The sequence below is a fragment of the Podarcis bocagei genome, assembly GCF_964188305.1.
Source record: "Podarcis bocagei genome assembly, chromosome: 12".
NCBI classification, from domain to species: Eukaryota; Metazoa; Chordata; class Lepidosauria; order Squamata; family Lacertidae; genus Podarcis; species Podarcis bocagei.
In genome coordinates this window covers 41,289,982-41,311,489 of record NC_138137.1, presented here as the reverse complement: position 1 = coordinate 41,311,489, position 21,508 = coordinate 41,289,982, and the positions used below count along the sequence as shown (strand labels likewise).

At 40.2% G+C, this 21,508-nt stretch overlaps 1 protein-coding gene and 1 long non-coding RNA gene across 5 annotated transcripts in view; both read right to left on the bottom strand.

Moving 5' to 3' along the window:
• WAC (WW domain containing adaptor with coiled-coil) overlaps positions 1 to 21,508 on the bottom strand; it is a 47,476-nt gene that overhangs the window by 17,010 nt on the left and 8,958 nt on the right. For all 4 annotated transcript variants that reach the window (XM_081164115.1, XM_081164116.1, XM_081164117.1 and 1 more), the window contains exons 4-6: positions 1,064 to 1,170; positions 202 to 317; positions 13 to 125 (exon numbers count right to left, since the gene is read on the bottom strand). In XM_081164115.1, the coding sequence (XP_081020241.1) occupies positions 13 to 125; positions 202 to 317; positions 1,064 to 1,170 (336 nt within the window). The remainder of the gene's footprint in view (positions 1 to 12; positions 126 to 201; positions 318 to 1,063; positions 1,171 to 21,508) is intronic.
• On the bottom strand, positions 2,853 to 4,077 carry LOC308569899. The gene is made up of 2 exons (XR_014000918.1): positions 3,943 to 4,077; positions 2,853 to 3,279 (listed from the first exon to the last, which is right to left on the bottom strand). It is a non-coding gene; the product is annotated as an uncharacterized lncRNA (long non-coding RNA).

Sequence of the window (21,508 nt, the reverse complement as noted above, 5' to 3'; positions counted from 1 at the left end):
AAACATACATACTTCCACTAGCAAACCCACTAGCAGCAGTTGCCTGCATCACCTCTCTCCTGTAATCTCTGTCTTTTGGGAAACTGTTGACAGATATTTTGCTTGCTTCTTTTTGTCTCTGCTCTCTGGAGAGGAAAAAGCAAACAGTTAAATCATATCAAGTGTACAACACTGCATTTCACCTATTATATTAGTACTTACCTTTCAAGCCATTCTTTTGGTTTTTCCCACTGGGAAACTTCTGTTCGGCAGTTATAGTAGTACTTTTTGCCAGAAGAACTAATGTGCTCAGACCAGTCATCTGCAGAATCATAGGACTTGGGGAAGGGAGGGCAAAAGTGATGGAATCAGCTTAATATATTATACCCACACCAAAAAAACACCACCCCTCTTTCCAGTTTGTCCTTTAACATATACTTTAATTTAGTAAGAGGAACCCTTGTGTTCCTAGAGATTTAAGGTCAGTGCAGACAATGCCAACTAGGCTTCCAGCACTGGATCATGTTTTTGTGCATGCCTTCCCACCTACCTTGGTTTAAGTCTGATCATAATTACTTCTAGCTCAATCTGAGGACAATCCAAATTCCGTTTCCAAACTGGGTTGTATCAATGTTGTGAAAAGGAATCTGGGATTGTCCAAATTTCTTTAAATTGGAATTGAACATTCAATCAGACAAACCAAGGGACAGAATGCACAATCCCACAGTCTACTCCCTAAACACACGCCAATGTTACATCTGCAATGGGTATAAATATTTCCAACAGTACACCTACATCTTCCTTCATGGCTCTTAGAAATGTTCTATTTGCCAGAGTTTTTAAACCTACTGCCATACCAGACTTGAAGAAACAATGGGTTCAAAACAATATGCAAGAGAATAGCTTTCTGAAATATGTATTTATCACTCAATTTACATGCTATGAACTCAAATACTGAATGTGGAACACAGTCTGACCAGTCTTGCTCTAATAATTTGCATTAATTGAAAATTAGCCAGAGAAAGCACTGTCTGTGGGTTAAATAAAGTAAAACAAAGTTGCATAATTCACCGTAGATACTTACTGCATCTGATGTTTTACTTGGATTATTGCTAGGATTAGAAGAGTGTGAATTTGAGCTATGAAGAGCACTATGGTTATGAGAATTTTCTTGTGGAGAGTAACTGGTCCCTAAAAAAATAAAATTAAAGGTTTATATTAATTTTCAGATACAAGTAAAAATGCTTACTATATCATGTAGCAGATGACAGACCAATATAAAATTATAATCCTGATATGTATTGATTTGAAGTGTTTCTTGTTCCCTTAAAAATTATGCATGGCTCTGTTAGCTCAGCTAAATAGGATTAGCCTGTAAAGTTGCTATATAACCAATGAAAAGAAAGGATTTTACCGAAATATGACTCAAACTTCTACAAAACACAAAGAGAAACTTATTGTTCAACCTATATCTATATTAAGGCATTTAAAATCCATTTAAGTCTGTTTAAGTCAAAGTAGGGCATTTTCACATGGTCCAGAGTGCTGAAGTATATACATCATTATCCAAAAAATCCGCAATTACTATAAAGTAGGAAATGTGCATTTTCCTCACTCAAAATGGGAGCACCTAATTCAAAAGTAATCCTAGTACCACATTGACAGCTAAATTACAACAATCCATGAAATACTACTAGGCAACTTATTTGCACAAAAATCCTTCCAAATGAGAAAATACTATATGTACTTCAAAATGGCCAGGCCATTTCTATTCTGAAAGCTAAAAGTTAGCATAAATGTAGGTCAACACATTCACCACTAGAACGATCTAAAATCGGAGCATTATAAAATCTGGGAGTCAAATGTAGAATATTAAGTATGCCTTAAAGACCACCACTGCAATATAAGTTCAAAGACACACTCACAAATGCTGGGCTGTAAGAATTAGGGTGGATAAAAATGGTGTGTGTTGCTTTTTAAGTATATATACGAAGGGTGATATTCAGTTGTGTATCTGCCAACGTTACAGACTTCTGCTTGAACAACACAATTTTCCTTTTCTCTCTTCCCTCTGCAGCTAACCCTTGACACTATGCCTTGTTCAAAACTCTGGAGCAGGTGGGTGGGGGACTGCAGGCAGACAGAAGAGGAAGGGGTAGTCAGATTGCAGATGCCAACTCACATTGTGTTGGATTTCAGCCAACGTTTCTTTTAAATAAGTTAATATTAAATATCTAGATATAAGCACTACAGTTAATCTCTAAGCCAAATCAAGACCCTCTATCAGATACATTTGAGCCAAAGGACTTTTATGCAAAAGAGCCAATTTGATCATTTCTCACATATGAATACTTAGGATTGTATTCAATTTAGTGCTAAGTAGTTTCATCAGCACAAAGCTGTCTGCTTGCACAGAAGAACTCTCCCCCTTCTCGTACACCCCTTTAAATCTGTTCTAGATTTTCCCCAACCCCCCAGAACAGATTCAGGGAAATGGTGGGGTGGTGGGGTGTGCATAGAGGGGGATGGGCAAAGTCTCATTGTGCTAGTGGCAATTCTTATGCTGATGGAGAAGTTGGTAGAATATTGCCCTTACACTGTACCAGCTCAACATAACCACCATCACCTTGTGAATATAAACTGTTCTAGTCTGCCAGTAATTATCAGTCACTGGAATTTCATTTTTGGTTGCTACTTTGCAACCAAAGGGTTGCAAAGCCAAGGCAAAGTGAAATATAAAGGAGCATAACTGGAAAGAAAATAAAAATAAAAATAATCTGATGTACTTAATCAATTGTCATGGCTGCCAGTCATAGGAGAGACTTGTACAGCAATATTTTGAACTATATAGGGGTTGTTGCTGTTTTTTATAAAAAAACAAAGTCTGTAAGATGTATAACATGAAATAAATAGATGAAAGGCCTGGTTGTAAGAAAATACCGTATCTTCTTGTGCACGGGTGTCAAACACAAGGCCCGTGGGCCGAATCCGGCCCGCCAGACCTTGTCATGTGGCCCGTGTAGCCGCCGCCGGCCGCCAGCCTTCACCTTTTATTTTTGCTTTTTTTTTGACACAAGAAAGCTGCCTCTTCAGCGCATGCGCGGCAGCCTACAAGCCAGAGAACGTCTGCCCTCTAGCGGCGCCGGCCGTTCTACACAGGAAACCTCCACTTTACATGCATTCAGGAAACCTCCACTTGTTTTTATATTGAGCACATCCCATCCTGTGCTGTGACAGATCCAACGGCTGCCTGAACCCTTCTCTCCTGTACTGTAAGTACATATGATGTATGGGGGGGGTCTGCTTATTAGGGGGGGTCTGCTTATTATTCTGCTTATTATTCTGCTTTCTGACTTTAAAGAACAAAACTTAACCTTTACCAGCTTTGCCAATCCCTTCAACATTGATGTTGACAGTGCACCACATCACCTTCAAATGGAATTAATAGAACTTCAGTGCAACAGCAGCCTGAAAGCGAAGTTCCAGGATGCGACAGTCAATGACTTTTACCGTCTCCTCCCCCCTGCTTTGATGCCACAGCTCCGACTTCAAGCTGCACGTGTTCTGTCCATGTTTGGGAGCACCTATCTATGTGAACAGATGTTTTCAGTCATGAATCTGAACAAGACCAAGCTCAGATCACGTATCACTGATGATAACCTCCATGCTGTTTTGCGGATTGCTACAGCACAAGACCTAACGCCAGACATCGATGGACTGACCTCAGGAAAACGATGTCAGCCATCTAGTCAGAAAAGTTTAAAAAAAGTTAATGCCTTGTGTTTGCCATATGTGTAATAAACAGTGTTTGGCAATATTTGTATGTTTTAAAAAATTTTTTACTGTCTGTTACCAAAAATCATTTTTCAATAAATTGTACAATAATTGTACATTTGAATATCTACTTGCCATTTTTCTGACTATGTTTCTGCTTTCAGAGCTAGTTATTACTTACATTATTACAAAAAACAGTAATAATTGAATGCAGTGACAATAATTTATAATAATAAAGAGTGGACACATAGTCCTACAGATACAACCGGCCCTTTGAGGGTGACCAAACTGCTGATGCGGCCCCCGATGAATTTGAGTTTGACACCCCTGTTCTTGTGTATAAGATGCCCCCATGTACAGTGGTACCTCGCAAGACGAATGCCTCGCAAGACAAAAAACTCGCTAGACGAAAGGTTTTTTCGTCCGCGATTTGCCTCGCAAGACGAATTTCCCTGTGGGCTTGCTTCGCAAGACGAAAACGTCTTGCGACTTTGTTAAACCGTTTAAACCGTGCTTCGCAAGACGGAAAATTTGCTAGACGGCAAAACTTGCGGAACGAATTAATTTCGTCTTGCAAGGCACCACTGTATAAGACAACCCCTATTTTTTTGAACCCAAAATTAAGAAATCAGTATTTTAACTTCAAACAGAGCAACTTCGCTTTTTTAATTAAATATTCAAAGCACCAATATATTTACTGCATCCAAACTTGTTGAGCTTTTTTGGGGAGATTGACGGCCTTATACACAGATAAATACAGTAACTATTGTTAGTTGTAAAATAAAACACCATTGTTTTAATAAATATTTGCCGTATCAGTGGGAACTCCAACTTTTTCTCTTGCTGATTTAAATCATTATTTAATTTACATCAATTCACCCTGGTAGAATTCAAGCACTTATCTCTAGATTTGAATCAAGACTTGGATTTGGGAAACCTCTGCTCATATTAGCAAAATGGAAGTTTCATTTGCTAGCATATAAAGATGACAAGGTGTCACGCACTCACTGAATCAAAAAGTTATCAAATTTGATCTTGACATAAAAAGTTCAAGTTTGATACATACTTTTAACAAACATTTTATGAATAAATTTATAAATAAATATATAATAGGAATGTGAAGCTCTAGGGGTGGGGAAGAAGAAAAACAGGGCAATTCCACCCTGTAATTTAATTCTGGGTTTCTCAAAGCAGTTTATATTGACCTCCTGGGGTAAATGGGACGATGCAGGATGTGAATAAAGACCATGGGGTCGTAAAGGGCTATAAGAACATAACAACCTGCTGGAACAGGGAAATGATCCATGTAGTCCAGCATCCTGTTCTCACAGTGGCCAAGCAGATGCTTGTGGGAAGCATGCAAGCAGGACCTGAGTCTAACAGCACTCTCAGGGGTGTAACGTAAGTTTACATAGTACAGAGCAAAAAAATAGAAACTATGAAGCTCAGAAATAAAGGGCATGTACAGAATGGCATGGTTTCATCGTTCTTTTCACTTGTTCTATTTCCTTTTCTTACATTTGATATTCCTAGTAATAGTGATGGGTAACTAATAAAAGTTGTATATATACTGTTATTCCTTTAGTTTATTTCCTTTACATTCCTAGTAATTGAAGTGTGGGTTGATGGCAACTTTAAAAGTTCAACAAGGAGACAATGAACTCAGAAGTTCAGAAACCCTGATTTAAATCAATGTAAGAAACGCTCCACTAGACAAAACAGGAGAAAAAGAGGCAACAGTCCAGAAGCTCTTCAACAGGAAAGTCTTTCTACAGGAAGCTTGCCTATTAACAGGTTCACGCCACCAGTCTCTACTTTTGCTAACATACAACATATGGATTTAAGAAGCTCACAATACTAAGATGACGTAATCAAGGCATGAAGACCCAGAAAACAGGCTGGACACTGTGAATTCCAGATTTCATTTACCAAGCACATTCCTTAATATTGAGGAAAATATTAAGAAAATACCAATTGCTATCTGATAAGGTACAATAGAAAACACTCTGTGCTCTTTGCAAGCAACAAACATAATCCCCGCCCCCCTTGGTGTACACACCTGATACAGTCAAGCCCATTTGCTAACAGGAGTGGGTTTTCTCATTCCTTCTTAGGGTTTCAGCATAATATATAATTAAAAGGTGTATTACACATACAATACAGAGAATTAAGCCCTATACCAAGCTATGATTTCACGGTTTTAAAATTGAATTTAAAATTGTTCGAACTCACCCTGGAACCTGATGATGAAGGGCAGGTAATAAATTGAATTATTATTATTATTGTTATTATTATTCCAGGAGTTCCTTTAGCCAGGGAACTGAAACTCTGGTAAAAAGAGAGGTGATTATGCCACTGAAATGGATAAGACAGAAGCCTCATGAAAGTTGGGATAAAAACAAGCTCATCTTTAATTTTTACTTAGCAAGGTAACTGCAAGGCTGTTCTTTAGGGAAACCCTTCAAACTCCTCAATAATTCACAATGTAAATTTATTCATTCACTCATTTTGGACTGCAGCTATTCAGAAGAGCAAACTGGGACTCTATCTTGCTACACTTAAAAAATGCTTCCAAATATAAATATCACAGAGGCATTAAAAGAAACCTTACATCCTCATGAAAACCCATGAAGCAATTCAAATTTGACTGGAGCTCTCTAGAGGAACCAATGGGTTCTTTTGCTGTTGCGTTTGGAAACATCCCACTGGCTTTTGAGGCCCTGGAGGATAGACAGTCATTGCTCTAATAATACGGATCCTAAAACTCTAGTGTCTTCATTTAAAAAAAAAGCAAGCAAGAAACTCTTCATCTAGAAGACTATACAATCTTTCTGCCCAAAGTGTTCTTAACCCTGTCTGTTCTGATAGGGAAAACATCTAACACTCTCCATAGCAACTGAAGGGGAACGAGGAGGCACAGTTATCCTCTACTGCAGAGGTTTTCAACCTTTTTGAGTCCACGGCTCCTTTGACCAACTACAGTGGTGCCTCGCAAGACGAAATTAATCCGTTCCGTGAGTCTCTTCGTCTAGCGGTTTTTTCGTCTTGTGAAGCAACCCTATTAGCGGCTTAGCAGATTAGCGCTATTAGCGGTTTAGCGGCTATTAAAGGCTTATCGGCTATTAAAGGCTTAGCGGATTAGCGGCTAAAAGGCTATTAGCGGCTTAGAAAAAGGGGGGGAGCGGAAAAAAATCGGAACACTTGCAAGATGTTTTCATCTTGCAAAGCAAGCCCATAGGGAAAAGCGTCTTGCGAAGCAGCTCAAAAACGGAAAACCCTTTCGTCTAGCGGGTTTTCCGTCTTGCGAGGCATTCGTCTTGCGGGGCACCACTGTATATTCTTTCTGCAGCACCCCTGTGGGGCTCAAGTGCTCAGTTATGTCACCCCTTGCCTGCAGAGCTAGCAGCCTCTCACCCTTTTTAGAACACCCTCCCTTGTAGAGTATTCCCTCAGCCTCTGCTCCTCTTCCCTCTCCTCGGGAGTCCTCTGGGCAGCTGCTGCTACCGTCCCTGATCTCTGCCCCAAAGAAAGACGTCTCCTCACATTGCCCCACAGGGGCCTGGGACTTGTCTGTCCACTTGCTTCCTTACTCCTGACAACCAGTACCCCTGGCCAGCCCCCAAGGCACCGTTTGCCTGGGGAGCTTGTAGTCAGAGCTGCTGCAACAAACAGCTGTGCAAGCCTTTGGAAGGTAGAGATGCGAGAGCGCAAGGGGGGGGAGGGACAGGCTAGTGTTGGCCGTGGCACCCCTGACCATCATTCAAGGCACCCCAGGGTGCCACGGCACACTGGTTGAAAATCATTGTGAGAAAGTTTGAGGGAACCCTTTATAATCTCTCAAGACAGCAGGAAAACACCAGATAGCACCAATCTCACAGTGTCTATGCTACAGAACTCAGTTGCCTCACTCTTTGATCTAGATCATGGGTAGGCAAACTAAGGCCCAGGGGCCAGATTCAGCCCAATCGCCTTCTAAATCCGCCCTGGGAACAGTCCAGGAACCAGCATGCTGAAAAAGGTTGCTGACCCCTGAAATTTTAGGCTTGCGAAGTGAAAAGGGTGGGGGTCTTATGCATCACACCAGATTGTTTGATTGATTGATGCAATGTCACCCAAACCCTGATTAACACCCATTTCATCCAGCTATTGGATTCTGGGTAAAAGGATTAACAATAGCCATCAAGGCAGGAACAATGGCTGGTCTAGAACAGAAATCTCATTTGCATATACACACCTTCTGTAAAGGTGCAGACATAGTTTCTGGAACAGAAATAACTCCTCTTTTAAGCTTTATTTTAGGAAGCCAAACACCTCCATGATGTAGATGCAGCAGGCTTCACACCTAAGACTGAGAACCAGGAGTGTCATAGCCTTACAAAATGAGAGTATACAATATTTTACCTGAAAACTGCCTATTTCTTTCTTTATTCGAAACCATCAACTTCCAGCATTTCTAATGTTGTACTGAGCTGCAAAGCCCCCTGATTGTCTAGCAGCAAACTGTCCAGTATCGGACATACTGGAAAAATTATGCATTTGCAAGACTAGGATAAAATAGCAATGCCTAAGAAGCAATAGAATTCCAGGAAAAGCGTTTTAAAGCAGCAAACCATAGATTAAGATCCATTATGAAGTAGAAGCTCTACTGCTACTCAAAATATAAGCGCGGTTTGCATAAAATGCTAAACCATGGTTCAGCATTATATGCATGAACCTCCACCAACCAAGGGGAAACGATCAGGTCCATGGACTTCTGCAGGGTCAGGAAGTCTTCTGCAGAACTTAGTTTCACTTTCAAAGAATCTTGGCTTTAGATCAAGTATGAGCTAAGCACCACAGTTTACATCAAATAGTATGTCCTCTATCCGAGAATTTCAGGGCAGGATACACCAATCTTGTAATAAAGCCAACAATGAACCAGGAGTTGATAAAATAAATAATCTGAACATACAATTAACAGTCAATACAAATTAATCAGTGAGATTAACAATTACTAAAGCTTAAGCAAATAACCAAGTTTAACCTGGTGCCGAAATGAAAACAAGACTAATGCCAGTCAAATATAAGTGAAACAGACATTCTACAAGCAGGGTGCCACAAGAGAAGGCTCTCTCCCACATCACACTATGTGCAACACACAAAGATGGGATGCTAACAAGGGTCAGAAGCTCTCCATCAATGCTTCCAGGGTGCTTCTTCAGGTATAAAGGCCCCAAGTCATTTATGGTTTGTAGCTCATTGCCAGAACACTGGTAATCACTGTTAGCTGAAAACCACAATCCTCAATTCATATGTAACACAAAACCAAATTTCTTTGAAAGTGAATCAAAACTTAACAGAAGACCTCCCTTCCAGCTATATGAAAGAACAAGAAGAACAAGCAAGCCCAAGCTATGGTTTAATACCACATACATAAGCTGTTATTTATTAGCTACAAAGCAGCATGTTCAAATAGGAAAAGGAAATTGTTCCTCTTTGTACACTGAAATATATTTCAAGCAAACCTCTTTCTGGTTCTGTATTATCTTTAATCTGCACACACAGTATTCAAATTCTTGTTAGAAAATAAATCCAGTATCACTCCCCTATCACAGCCTTAGCTGCAAGAGATTTATTGGTGCTAATAAAATGGATAAGGACTACTATCATATATAATAATTAAGCTCAATGTCTGTATTATGTTTCTGTGGCCTTAAAAGGTACAACAGTATTAATTCTAACCAATGTGAATGGTTGGATGAGGGAGTAAGTGATGTTTTACAATACTATCACATCTTAAACTATGTAAAGCAGACGTGGAGAACCTTTGACCCTTAAGATGTTGTGAAACTACCATTCCCATCAACTCCAACCCCTGGACATGCTTGTTGTGGCAGATGGGGGTTGGAGTCCAACATTTGGAGGGCTACAGATTAGCCACCGCTGGTGTAAAGAGCAACTGGATCTTTTAGAGTTTAGACTTCCCAAATAGTATCAAACTTCATCACTAACAACTCAAATAACTAATGTTGAAAACGTTTTGCTTAATTTAAACTTTCAACCACAGATGCTATACAGCGGTACCTCCGGTTACGAATTTAATTCGTTCCAGAGGTCTGTTCTTAACCTGAAACTGTTCTTAACATGATGCACACTTTCACTAATGGGGCCTCCCGCTGCCGCCGCACGACTTCTGCTCGCATCCCGGGGCAAAGTTCGCAACCAGGAGCACCTACTTCCAGGTTAGCGGAGCTCGTTACCCGAAGCATTCATAAGGAGGATGGTAGGTAACCCAAGGTTCCACTGTAATAAAATGTCAGTCATTTTAAGTGCAATATTTCTTTTTCTTTCAACAGTAAAGATCTGAATAAAGGCTTCTTCAAATGGTTAAATGTGTTCTGAAGCATCGTCATATGAAGACACGATGCACAGCAGAACACCGTGCATAAGTAAACCCAACTGTGTTGCACAAGCTTACTTGTAAGTGTGCAGATGATTGCAGTCTTAAATTACTTTAAGCTGACTTCTATACACACTTCTATAGGTTTAATATTGCAGTCCCATAAAATATCAGAATACTTAAATGATAAAACCTGGAAAATCATTGAAAATAGTACAGAAGTAAAAAGGTAAATATGCCTGCTTTTGTACAGAAGGTATATAAAGAGTTTTATGAAACATAGCAACCACTAGATAAAAGTCCAGAGAGCACAACGTTGTATTAACTAGCGTTGTTCCCACTGATGCCAAGAAAAAGACACAAGAGTTAGTAGAAGCTTTTGGTGAGGCTTCTAGGCCAGAGCCAAGTCAGGTGATCTGTTCAAGCCACATTTTCAAGACTACCAGTTTTTCTTTATTATTTGTAAGCATGTCTAAACAAACTAGTATTTTTAAAATGTTAAGGTATCGTGTTCAAAAACAGAAGTTATAAAAATGAATTTCAGGTAGGTAGCTTTTATATTTCTTCTCCAATAATTACTGGAAATGCTGAATATTAAACCTGCTAATTGCTAAACAACATTACAACACACTGTTACTGAAGCAATTGCTGAGTCATCAAAACAAAAACACTACAGAAGCACTATCATTTCTCAACTCTGCTACATTAACTGAATACAAGTCAACCATATTTGCTTGCATCTTATTTTCTGTGTTCCTACACAACTTTCATCACATACTTATAGCGGTATTTTTTAATCAAATAACTTAATTAGTCTTGTAATCATCAATGTAGAGAACCCAGTTATATGACAAGCCTATCAAATAATCAATTCAATCTCAGTGTAGTGCAAAGGGCTTCACAAGACCCAACGATCAGCAGACTATCAAGTCTTGTGAAGTCTTGCAAAGCTCTCCTCAAGATCAGACAATCAGCAAGCACCTCTGATCAGCAGTGCCTTCAAATCTCATTTTGGCTGAGCCAGACTGTTACTTGCTGCACACCTGATTTGATTGCTGATTCATTGTATTTCTATGCCACTTTCCATTCAAATGAATCCCAAAGCAGCTTAGAAACAGTAAGTAACAGTAACATCCTAGAACATCACAATTACAGCATAAATCATATAATTAACAAATCATCAGTAAAACAATTGCACTTTGTATTATATTTAATATATATATATTTAATATATAAAGCTTTCGTGTCTTGACCTCTTGAGCTTGTGAAGAGTTTTTCTGAGAAGATGGCTGTACTGCACTTAGTTGTGCTCTGGCTTGGCTTCGTGTATAGGGGCGAGCTGTGGTTCACGAAGCCAAGCCAGAGCACAACTAAGACACGAAAGCTTTAGCAACTAATCCACACCTAATGACCCTCCTAAGTGGTACTCAGAATATCACTCAAGTAATCACTCAAGATATCCCTCAAGTAATTAATGAACAAAAGAAGAAAAGGCACATTAACCTGGGAACTTCCTCTCTGCCCAGAACGTTGGAGGCTATACACCACACCCCCTCAACAGTATTTATAGGAACTCAAACACTGAGATCCTGCTCTGTTCTAGTAACAAGAAGCCGAAAGCACCAGCCTGAAGATGACGAGTGAGACCTCGTCGAAACGTCGCCTAGACACCCCAACTCTTACACGGGAAGACACCCGAAGACACCAAAACCTGCATTCCTGTACCCGTGAAAATCTACAAAAGCAAATATATATATATATATATATATATAACATATTTATATATTATTATATTATATAAATATTATATTATATATTATAATATTATAATATTATATATTATATTATATATATTATAAGCGAAACATCAGAATTACAGCATAAGTCATACTATATGTTTAACAAATCAATAAGACATTTATAATTGATAAAACATTAACAAAACTGAAAAAATAAGCGAATGAACATACCTCACGTAGCTTATGTTTTCTAATTTTGAATGCCTATCACATGTAAACTACTATTTTGCAGTATTTTAGTAAATAGTGTTTGTATTGCAAGCATACATTTCCAAAGATGTGACATCAGGTATAGGGCAAATAGGCATGGCTTGCCCAAAATGGAATTGCAAGTGAAACAGAAAAACCTGGCAGGCCTAATGAGGCCCATAGGCCAGAGGTTCCCTACCCCTGCATTAAGTTATCCAAACTTCTAATTTTATTTTTTACCACCTTATGTAGTATCCAGAAATGCTTTTATGCTATAAATACAATGGTACCTCTAGATGCGAACGGGATCCGTTCCGGAGCCCCGTTCGCATCCTGAAGCAAACGCACCCCGCATCTGCGCGTGCGTGGGTCGCAATTCGCCACTTCCGCACATGACGTCATTTTGAGCTTCTGCGCATGTGCAAGCGGCGAAACCCGGAAGTAACACATTCCGTTACTTCCAGGTCGCCACGGAGCGTAACCTGAAAACGCTCAACCTGAAGCATATTTAACCCGAGGTATGACTGTAAAACAAATGCTGTCTATTGAAAGAATGAGAGCAGCATCTTGAGTTCTCTCAAAGTAAGCCAATGCCAAGAACTAGGAGAAAGAACAAAAGCATCCTCTCCAAAAGTTTTATAGCCAACTTTCACCCTGCATGGCATTTAACTTCCACAATCACAGCTTTACACACTTGGTGGCTGGCCAGTTAATATTGCACATATTAAATGCACAAATGTGCGGACAGTTTAAAAGCTCTCCACCTTGCATGGAGGGCAAAGGCCTGTTCAGACCGCCAGCTTCAGAAAGGTAGGGAAGCTTGGGTGGGGGCAGATTCAGGGTTATTTCAGCTTTACATGCCATACACGGAAAGTAACTCCCACAGAAGTTGCGAGTCAACTGTATATTAGTAATCCAAACCTAAAACAAAGCACTTATTTTATTACTTAGCTTAATAAGCATCCCCTACAGATGATCACAGCAGTTCTGTCACTGTTGCACAAGTAAACTTTCTCTTGGTAGAAAAATAGTGAAAGGATACCACTATGTTTTATCAGTGGCCGTAAAGACACCATTTACAGGGCTCAAAATTTGCATTGCTCTGGAAATGTGGGAGCCATAGTAGCACTATGTTTTCCTGTACTGCCGAGTTTTACAAAAATGCATGGACCATAAATGTCACCTCACCCCGTGAATGCTAACCCAGTTTCCCAAGAGTTGACACCGATATGGAGAGAGGGCACAGCAAGAGCTCTTAACACTATTCTATACTGAGGGGGTGGGGAGGGAGAATATAGCTCCTACACTACCATAGGAGTGAGAGGAGAGAGACTTTCTGCAGGCAATGGATTTTCCATCTGCCTTGCCCCACCCTCCAGCCCTGGAAGTCCATGACTTTTGAGAGCAGAAGAATCAGCTGGGAAAAGAGGAGTTCAGGGATATTTTTAAAAAATAATTTTGTAAGTTGTGTGTCCTTGTTTCTCAATTTGATCATTTTACACCGTTTTGTATGTTTTGTTGTATTTTATGCATTGTGATTCGCTGTTATTTTTTAATGATTATAGATTAGTAATTCTTTATTGTAATCGGTAGGTGTAAACTGTTTAATTATTATGTGCGGATGTTTAATTTTACTGTTTACTATTGGATTCTATTGGATTACTGAATATTGCTTTATTTGATATAAACTGATTATTTTAAAGTTACTGTGACTTTTTAAATTGGATTAGATTGTTACTATTCATGTTTGATGTTTTATTATTATTTTTATGTGTGTTGGAAGCTGCCTACAGTGGCTGGGACAACCCAGCCAGATGGGCGGGGTATATATGCATGTATGTATGTATGTATGCATACATGTATGCAAAATTAAATAATTGTAATGTTTCTCTTCAGGATGGAGAGACTCCACCTAAACAGTTGTTTAGAAAACACAGTATATTTCTCACAGCAGCATGGGCTTGTTCTTCCCTCTGGCTGTGTACATACATGCTTATAAGAAGTGCAGGGTAAAGATTAAGGTTGGGAGGAACTTCAACAGAGAACAGGCAAGGAAACAAAAAAGATTCCTCTGAATTATATATAAGAGTTATGCTTGGTACAGGTACCCTTGGTAAAGCAAAGGCTACAAATTTTTGCCAAGCATCTTCTAGATAAAGGTAAGAAATACAAGAATGGAAGAATGCAAGTGGCCCAGTTTCTTTCCCAAGCAGTACTACATCTAGTCAAGTAGAAAAATAAGTGACATTTTAGTATTATGCTACCACTTCCTACTATCAACCATCTTACTCTGTACCAAGTTCTGCCTCACATGCATCTGCTGAAGCATTTCACCTTACCAGAACCCAGTAACATAACTTCCAATTCATGAATGGGATGATTTCACCAACTTCTTAATACTGGCCCCATGGCTCACTGATAAATGTACAAGGCATGAAAACATTCTCAGAATGCTTATTATTTATATTACTGAACCATGCACACAAGGCTGCTTAAACATAACACAGAGATAAAATATTCACTGGCAGCCACAATAAATTATAGCAAAACCACAGTAGAGCGTTTAAAAATAGCAGCAAAACACTAGATAAAGTCAGAATCTTACAAAAACTTGCTTAAAATAATCTTCACTGCCCACTGAAAGGGGTGCGGTGAGGCTTTTTGCCAACACCACATTTTCCTGGGTCCTCATGTAACCTATTTCAGACAGCAGCAGAACCAAAAGAAATCTATGAAGTGGTGTTAAAGTCCCAAGCAGGTTCATATGGAGGAATGTGATTCCCAATAGTTGGTCCCACATTATTTAGGGATTTTTAAAAGATCAAAGTAAGCACCTTAAATTGAACCTGAAAGCAATATAAACAAGCACTCTGTCAGGATCTGGGCAGCCACATTGTGAACCAACAGTAGCTTTCAGACTGTACTCAATGGCAGCTCCATGTAGAGTGCATTGTAAGAATAATTCAACAGGGTGCTGACAAGAGCATGAATGATTGACACTAGGTCTAATTTCTCCTGGAAATGACACAGTCTGCATTCAAGACAGAATCACTCGTGGTCATTGCCTGCTCCTTAGCATCCAGCACATAACTGAGCCTAAGAGAACTCCTAAACTTCAAACGTGATGCTTCGGTGGGACTGCAAGCACCTCCAGAACAGACAGAATACCTAATCCACGATTATTTCATCTTGTCCAGATTGTCAGTTTGTTTACCCTCATCTAGGCCAAAACAATTCAGTATTTCCATTGCTGCCCTGAGATTAGAAAGCATCTTCCATCTGTTTCATGTAGATGTTAAAACACAGAAGACAGGCTGAAATACCACCCCACAGGCCAATGGTCATGTTAGCAGTCTCCCAGCATGATGTTCTGGAGCACACACTTCAGAACAGGACTCCCCACTCCTAACCTGGAAAAATAACCCAGAAGGATACAATGGCTGATGGCATCAAAAGCTACCAAGAGGACTAAGGGAATTAACAGGGATACACTTCCCAGAGGTTTGGGGGAAGGGTATATGGGGCATTAAGTGAGAGATAATACCTATTGTAGGGGACAGGTCATGCTCCTTCTGGGGTGTCTACCTTTGGTTCCCACCTGGCACTCTACTCTCACCTCTGGCTCCTAGAAGCTGTCAGCATGTGGCAGCGGCCACACCCCAGGAAACTGCTTCAACAGGCCGGCTAAACCAGGTGAACTAGGGACTTCCCCTGCATGCAAAGATAGGCTCCAGTGGATTGAGCGGATGAGACCTATAGTGGGTCCTACAGTCAAGGAGGTTTCTGCAAGTGCTGCAGAGGGAAGTGAGGGGCAGATGGGACTTGTGAACCTGGGAAGGTAGTCCACCCAGGAGAAGGAAAACTCTGATCCTAAACCTCTACAGCTTTGTGAGATATCTTTGGAAGAAAAGGCTATGGAATAAATCATACACAAATCTGGAGTGAAGTCCCTAAAACAGCTGGATTGCACCTTGTACACCACCTCCTAGCAACCCCTGTAGCCAAGCTGGTGCCAAGCGTATTGCTTTAATTCCTTTAGACCACATCAGTGGTTCTGTCTTCTGGATAGCCCAGGACCTCTTCCATACACACTGCCCAGGCTTGTGCCCCTAGGTCACTTCTGTGTGGTTTGACATCAACCCTGGAGGTACACTCCATTGTCTCCAGACAGACGAATGCCAACTCCCCGCCCCCCATTTTATCACCCAGTAAGGCAACCAAGCAGTTTCAGTTCCAAAACGAAGCCTGGAAACCAGATTGGAAAGGATCCCAATTATCAGTTTCATCCAAGAAAACCTAGCGCAATATTGTCATCACATGTTCATCAGCTTAACCAGGTAAGAAAAATTCAATACACGATGGACCAAAGGTAGATAGGAATTTACTGGTAGATTTCTGGCAATCTGAAGTAGACAATTAGGAGTCAAATCACTGCTAAGCAATGGCAACAAAATGACACACACCACAATTATACTGATAACATGAAGAAAAAGCATGTGGAGGGGAGTAAATTATGTGTTAGATGGTTTTTCACTGCAGCCTCCTTCAGGGTCATTAGAACTTCTCCCTCCCACAATAAAGGATTTACTATCTTATCTGAACCAACTGCCTGACAGATTTAATAAGCCAGGAAGGTTAAGGATCAAGAGTGCATGCGGTAGCTCTCATCTTTCCAAATAACTTGTCCATTTCCTCAGGTTGCACAAGCTTTAAATTCCCCAACAAGACCAACCAGAGAAACCTTTTGGGACCACCACTCCTGAAATAGTCACTGAATCAAAGTGTGATTATTTGTACTGTTTATTGCAAACTTGGCACAGCCAGACTTCTTCGCCCTGCTGGCAAGATTGCAACAGACCTTTTGCCACACAGGACAACTCCTCTAGACAACATAAAGCAGACACAATAGTGTCAGAGATATAGCATGTTACTTGCCATCAGTTTCTTACAGATTTAATCTGTTCTCCATAATTGCTCTCTAGCCAACAACGTGCTTATTTGTTCACTTTCAAATCCTCGGAATACCGAGATGAATAGGGTTTATAATGCAAAAGAGGGCATCTACAAACCATGATTCCCTATGGTCTAACCAAGAGCACCAGGAACATTAGGAAAATACCAAAATATGTCAGAAAGCAACCAGATCCGTAAAACTCATGGGGAAGGCCATCTTAATACCCCCCACCGCCATCAGCAGAAGGTAGGGGCTTAAACTTAATCAAGTTCACGAGAAAGGAATGAACTGCAGCTCCAGATTTTGCTCATCTGTGTTCTAGCTTCTAAAACAAGGCCCTTGCTTTAAAAATTATTCCAGTTTAGACAGCAAAAATTGTAGATCTGTCTAGCTGTATATTTCTTTATTGTTTATGTCCAACTATTCTACTATTAAAGGCTCACTCTCATGCAAATTTACCTTGAATTAGTACATTCAACATGGTGTGACTTACTTTAAGGTAAACATGTATGCATTGTACTGTTGAATCTGCATGGATTGTACTGTTGAATCTGCATGTCTATGCACATTTACATTAATGTATACTCCTAACTCAGCAGATATTATTTTTATGAAAACCAACACAAAGGAGAGATAGAACCCAAGCCAATTAAAATGTCTTTATTCAATATCTGGATTTTAATCATAACTTAATTTGTTTAAATGCAAAACTAAGCAAAATTATTACAGGCACAGCAAGCAACATGTTCTGCCAATATTTTGTTAATTTTATTCCCCCATTCCATGGCCAAACACCCATGCTTCTGAATGGAATGATGGGAAGATGGCCACAGGTGCCGACAGTATAGTTTTTAGGCATGCCTCCTGTTAGGCTGGTGAATGTTGCACCACACCCCGTTTCAGGTCTTCTTTAATACCTACCTCTGTACTGCCATTCCCTTTCTCTTGCACAAGCTCCCTCCCAAACACAGAAAAATGTCTGTTTTTAGGTTCTTTCTTTTGCCACTGCTAGGGCTCAGCTAAATGGCACAACCTCCAAATAGTCTGTTGACAATGAATGGCATGTTTTGGACACAACATTAAATGATGGCTTGTTGAAACAAATCAGAATCAAACTGTGGTTTATGATTTGTAACAAAACCATGTTTAATCAGTGTTTCCCCAGTTCAGACATGATGTAGTGCAGTTAGCTTAAAACAGGAAACAGATGCTTCCAATCTCCTTCTCATAGCAATGCTGGAAGAGGGGTGAATTTGTGAGCTTGCATTTTGCTTCTGCTAGTTTATGTAGCACTTTGCATTATGTGCAAAACAACTGTTTTGAGGGCCTGTCTCTTGCTGTCCAGTTAAAATGTCCGGTATCCCCTCCTTCACCCTAGATTCAATGTATGGGCTACTAACTGCTTCTGTCTACTAAGAGCAGGGTACAGCTCCCTCCTGACCCAACACAAATGCACACATTGCTAACAGCCTCCATCACCTGGCGGTGCTAGCAATCCAATCCTATGCAGATTAGGTGCACCTAAAACCGCGGTTCCCAACACAATTAAAAGCATAATAAAATATCAAACATTAAAAACCTCCCTAAACAGGGCTGCCTTCAGATGTCTTCTAAAAGTCAGACAGTTGTTTATTTCCTTGACATCTGATGGAAGGGCATTCCACAGGACAGGTGCCACTACCAAGAAGGCCCTCTGCCTGGTTCCCAGCAACCTCGCAGGGAGGGAACCGCCAGAAGGCCCTCAGAGCTGGACTTCAGTGTCCGGGCTGAAGGGTGGGGATGGAGATGCTCCTTCACGTATAGTAGGCTGAGGCCGTTTAGGGTTTTAAAGGTCAGTACCAACACTCTGGACCATAAAGAAGGCTGATCGCCGAAGAATTGATGCTTTTGAATTATGGTGCTGGAGGAGACTCTTGAGAGTCCCATGGACTGCAAGAAGATCAAACCTCTCCATTCTGAAGGAAATCAGCCCTGAGTGCTCACTGGAAGGACAGATCGTGAAGCTGAGGCTCCAATACTTTGGCCACCTCATGAGAAGAGAAGATTCCCTGGGAAAAAAACCTGATGTTGGGAAAGATGGAGGGCACAAGGAGAAGGGGATGGCAGAGGATGAGATGGTTGGATAGTGTTCTTGAAGCTACCAGCATGAGTTTGACCAAACTGCGGGAGGCAGTGGAAGACAGAAGTGCCTGGCGTGCTCTGGTCCATGGGGTCACGAAGAGTCGGACATGACTAAATGACTAAACAACAACAACCACCAACACTTTAAATTGTTCTCAGAAACGTACTGGGAGCCCATCTAGGTCTTTCAGGACCAGTGTGATATGGTCTTGGTGGCCACTCCCAGTCATCAGTATTGCTGCCGCATTCTGGATTAGCTGCAGTTTCAGAGTCACCTTCAAAGGTAGCCCAACGTAGAGCACATTGCAGTAGTCCAAGTGGGAGATAACTAAAGCATGCACCACTCTGGCAAGACATTCTGTCTAATTCTGCATGGAATCAGGCTGCAAGCATTGTTTCCTAGTTAAGGAGATGTGGGGAGTTCTAATTTACCAAACCGAAAATGTTGCTGGCAAGTGCCTTAGTTCAAGCCTGGATAGATCTCACAACTAAATACCAGTAAGAAGTCACACGTGGGAACTTAACCTTCCTGCCTGCCCAACTGTATTCCCAAATAACCATCTTTTCCATTCCATTTTCTCCAAGGGGGGGGGGGGGGGAGTGAGTCTGGCAGCTGTATTTTGTTCTAAGTGAAGTCTCTGGTTTTCAAAGGCAACTCCACATAGACAGCATTACAGTAATCTAGTCCGGAAGTAACCAAAATATGCTATGAGTAACTAATACCAGGCCAACCTTCTTTAGGAAATCACGCTAGTGAACAAGCTGTAGCTAGGGAAAGGCACCCCTGATAGAGTTTTCCTTGGATGCACAGGTAGCAGTGGCTATGTTATGAGCTGCTTCAGAGGGACCACAACTCTGCCCAGAATAAGCTGCATATTCTGACACTGCAGGAACCCATGATCACCAGCATCCTGTCTTCCCTGTGTTTAATTAAAATAATACACACTCTACTCTACAGCTGTTCAGCAACACAAGTATTTTTATAAGCAGAAGTTTTGATTGCACAGGCAAACCTTGTCTGTTTTTAAGTTATTCTTCAATATAACAATTCAGAAAGAGTTAGTGAAAATCAATAAAAAAATTGGGGGGGAAAACATTTCGGAAAAGGATAATTTCAAGACCACTTCTGTAGTAGAGCACAAAATGCTTCTGCTCTTGCACTGGGATGGGTCAAAGTTTTTGGAAAGGGTCTAGATGTCCACTTGCAGGACAAAGAATATTATGTCCTTTTTATTGTAAGTCAAATATGTTCTCCATTATATTGAGATGCACATTATCGATCATTGCAAAATGGCAGCTAGCACCAGAGGTAATAAAACATATGCTATATGAAATACTGAGAAAAAAACAGAACCACAATGGAACCACTCTGCAAATCTGCTAGGCATAGTAATACACTGGATTAGTTGAAGAATAAGTGAAAGAAGTTTTGGAAATTGAGGCCATGATTTACCAGATACAGATGAGATTTCATTGAACCATTTCCAACATATATAGAAGCGATTTTACTACGAGTAATTAAAGAACTGTGAGGTGGCAAATTTCTTAATTAAAATCAAACCAACCATCTTCATTTTCAGAAACGTCAGACAAACCAACACGAACTTTTTACTACCAAGACTAAGCAAAATAAACACACAGTTTTTATACAGTTACAGTCTACTATGATCCTATTACTTTAAACATATTGAGACAGTCCTGGAGGCCAATTAGTTGAATTTCAATTTGGTTTTGAGCCTTAAAATCCACACGAGATGGTCCAGGAAAGCTTAGGGAACACCTTTTCTAATATGAGACTTCTCCGGGATCAAGCCTGTAAACATCCTAACCAGATTCCTATTTTATATATATTGATCTCTCTGTGTGTTTAATAACTGGTAGGTTTAATGATGGTTTGGACATTATAATAGTTTTTACTATATTATATGTTTAATCTCTGGAAGCTGTCTATTTTAATTTTATATAAAAGCAATACATCCCTACTTCTATCTTGTATAAATTCTGGAGTTGGAATTTTTTTTGGCACAGATCAATGTTTTGCCAAAGCAACAAATTGGCAGCTGTTCTTTTAAGGGAATGCTTTGTAAGGGATATTATTTGAAATTGTCCTTAAGTATATTTAATACTCATACTCTTTTTGCGCTGGAGAAGAAAATATTGCTGCTGATCCAAAAACCTTGAAGAATGTGCAGCTATATCCACTGCTGTACTTGCCTATACGACCTAAAATGTGATTAGCAGCAGCCACTCTAAAAGTACTCATCATAAGAATGCTTTTCTCTAAACAAGTGCTCTTTCCTTGCTTTTCTCTCT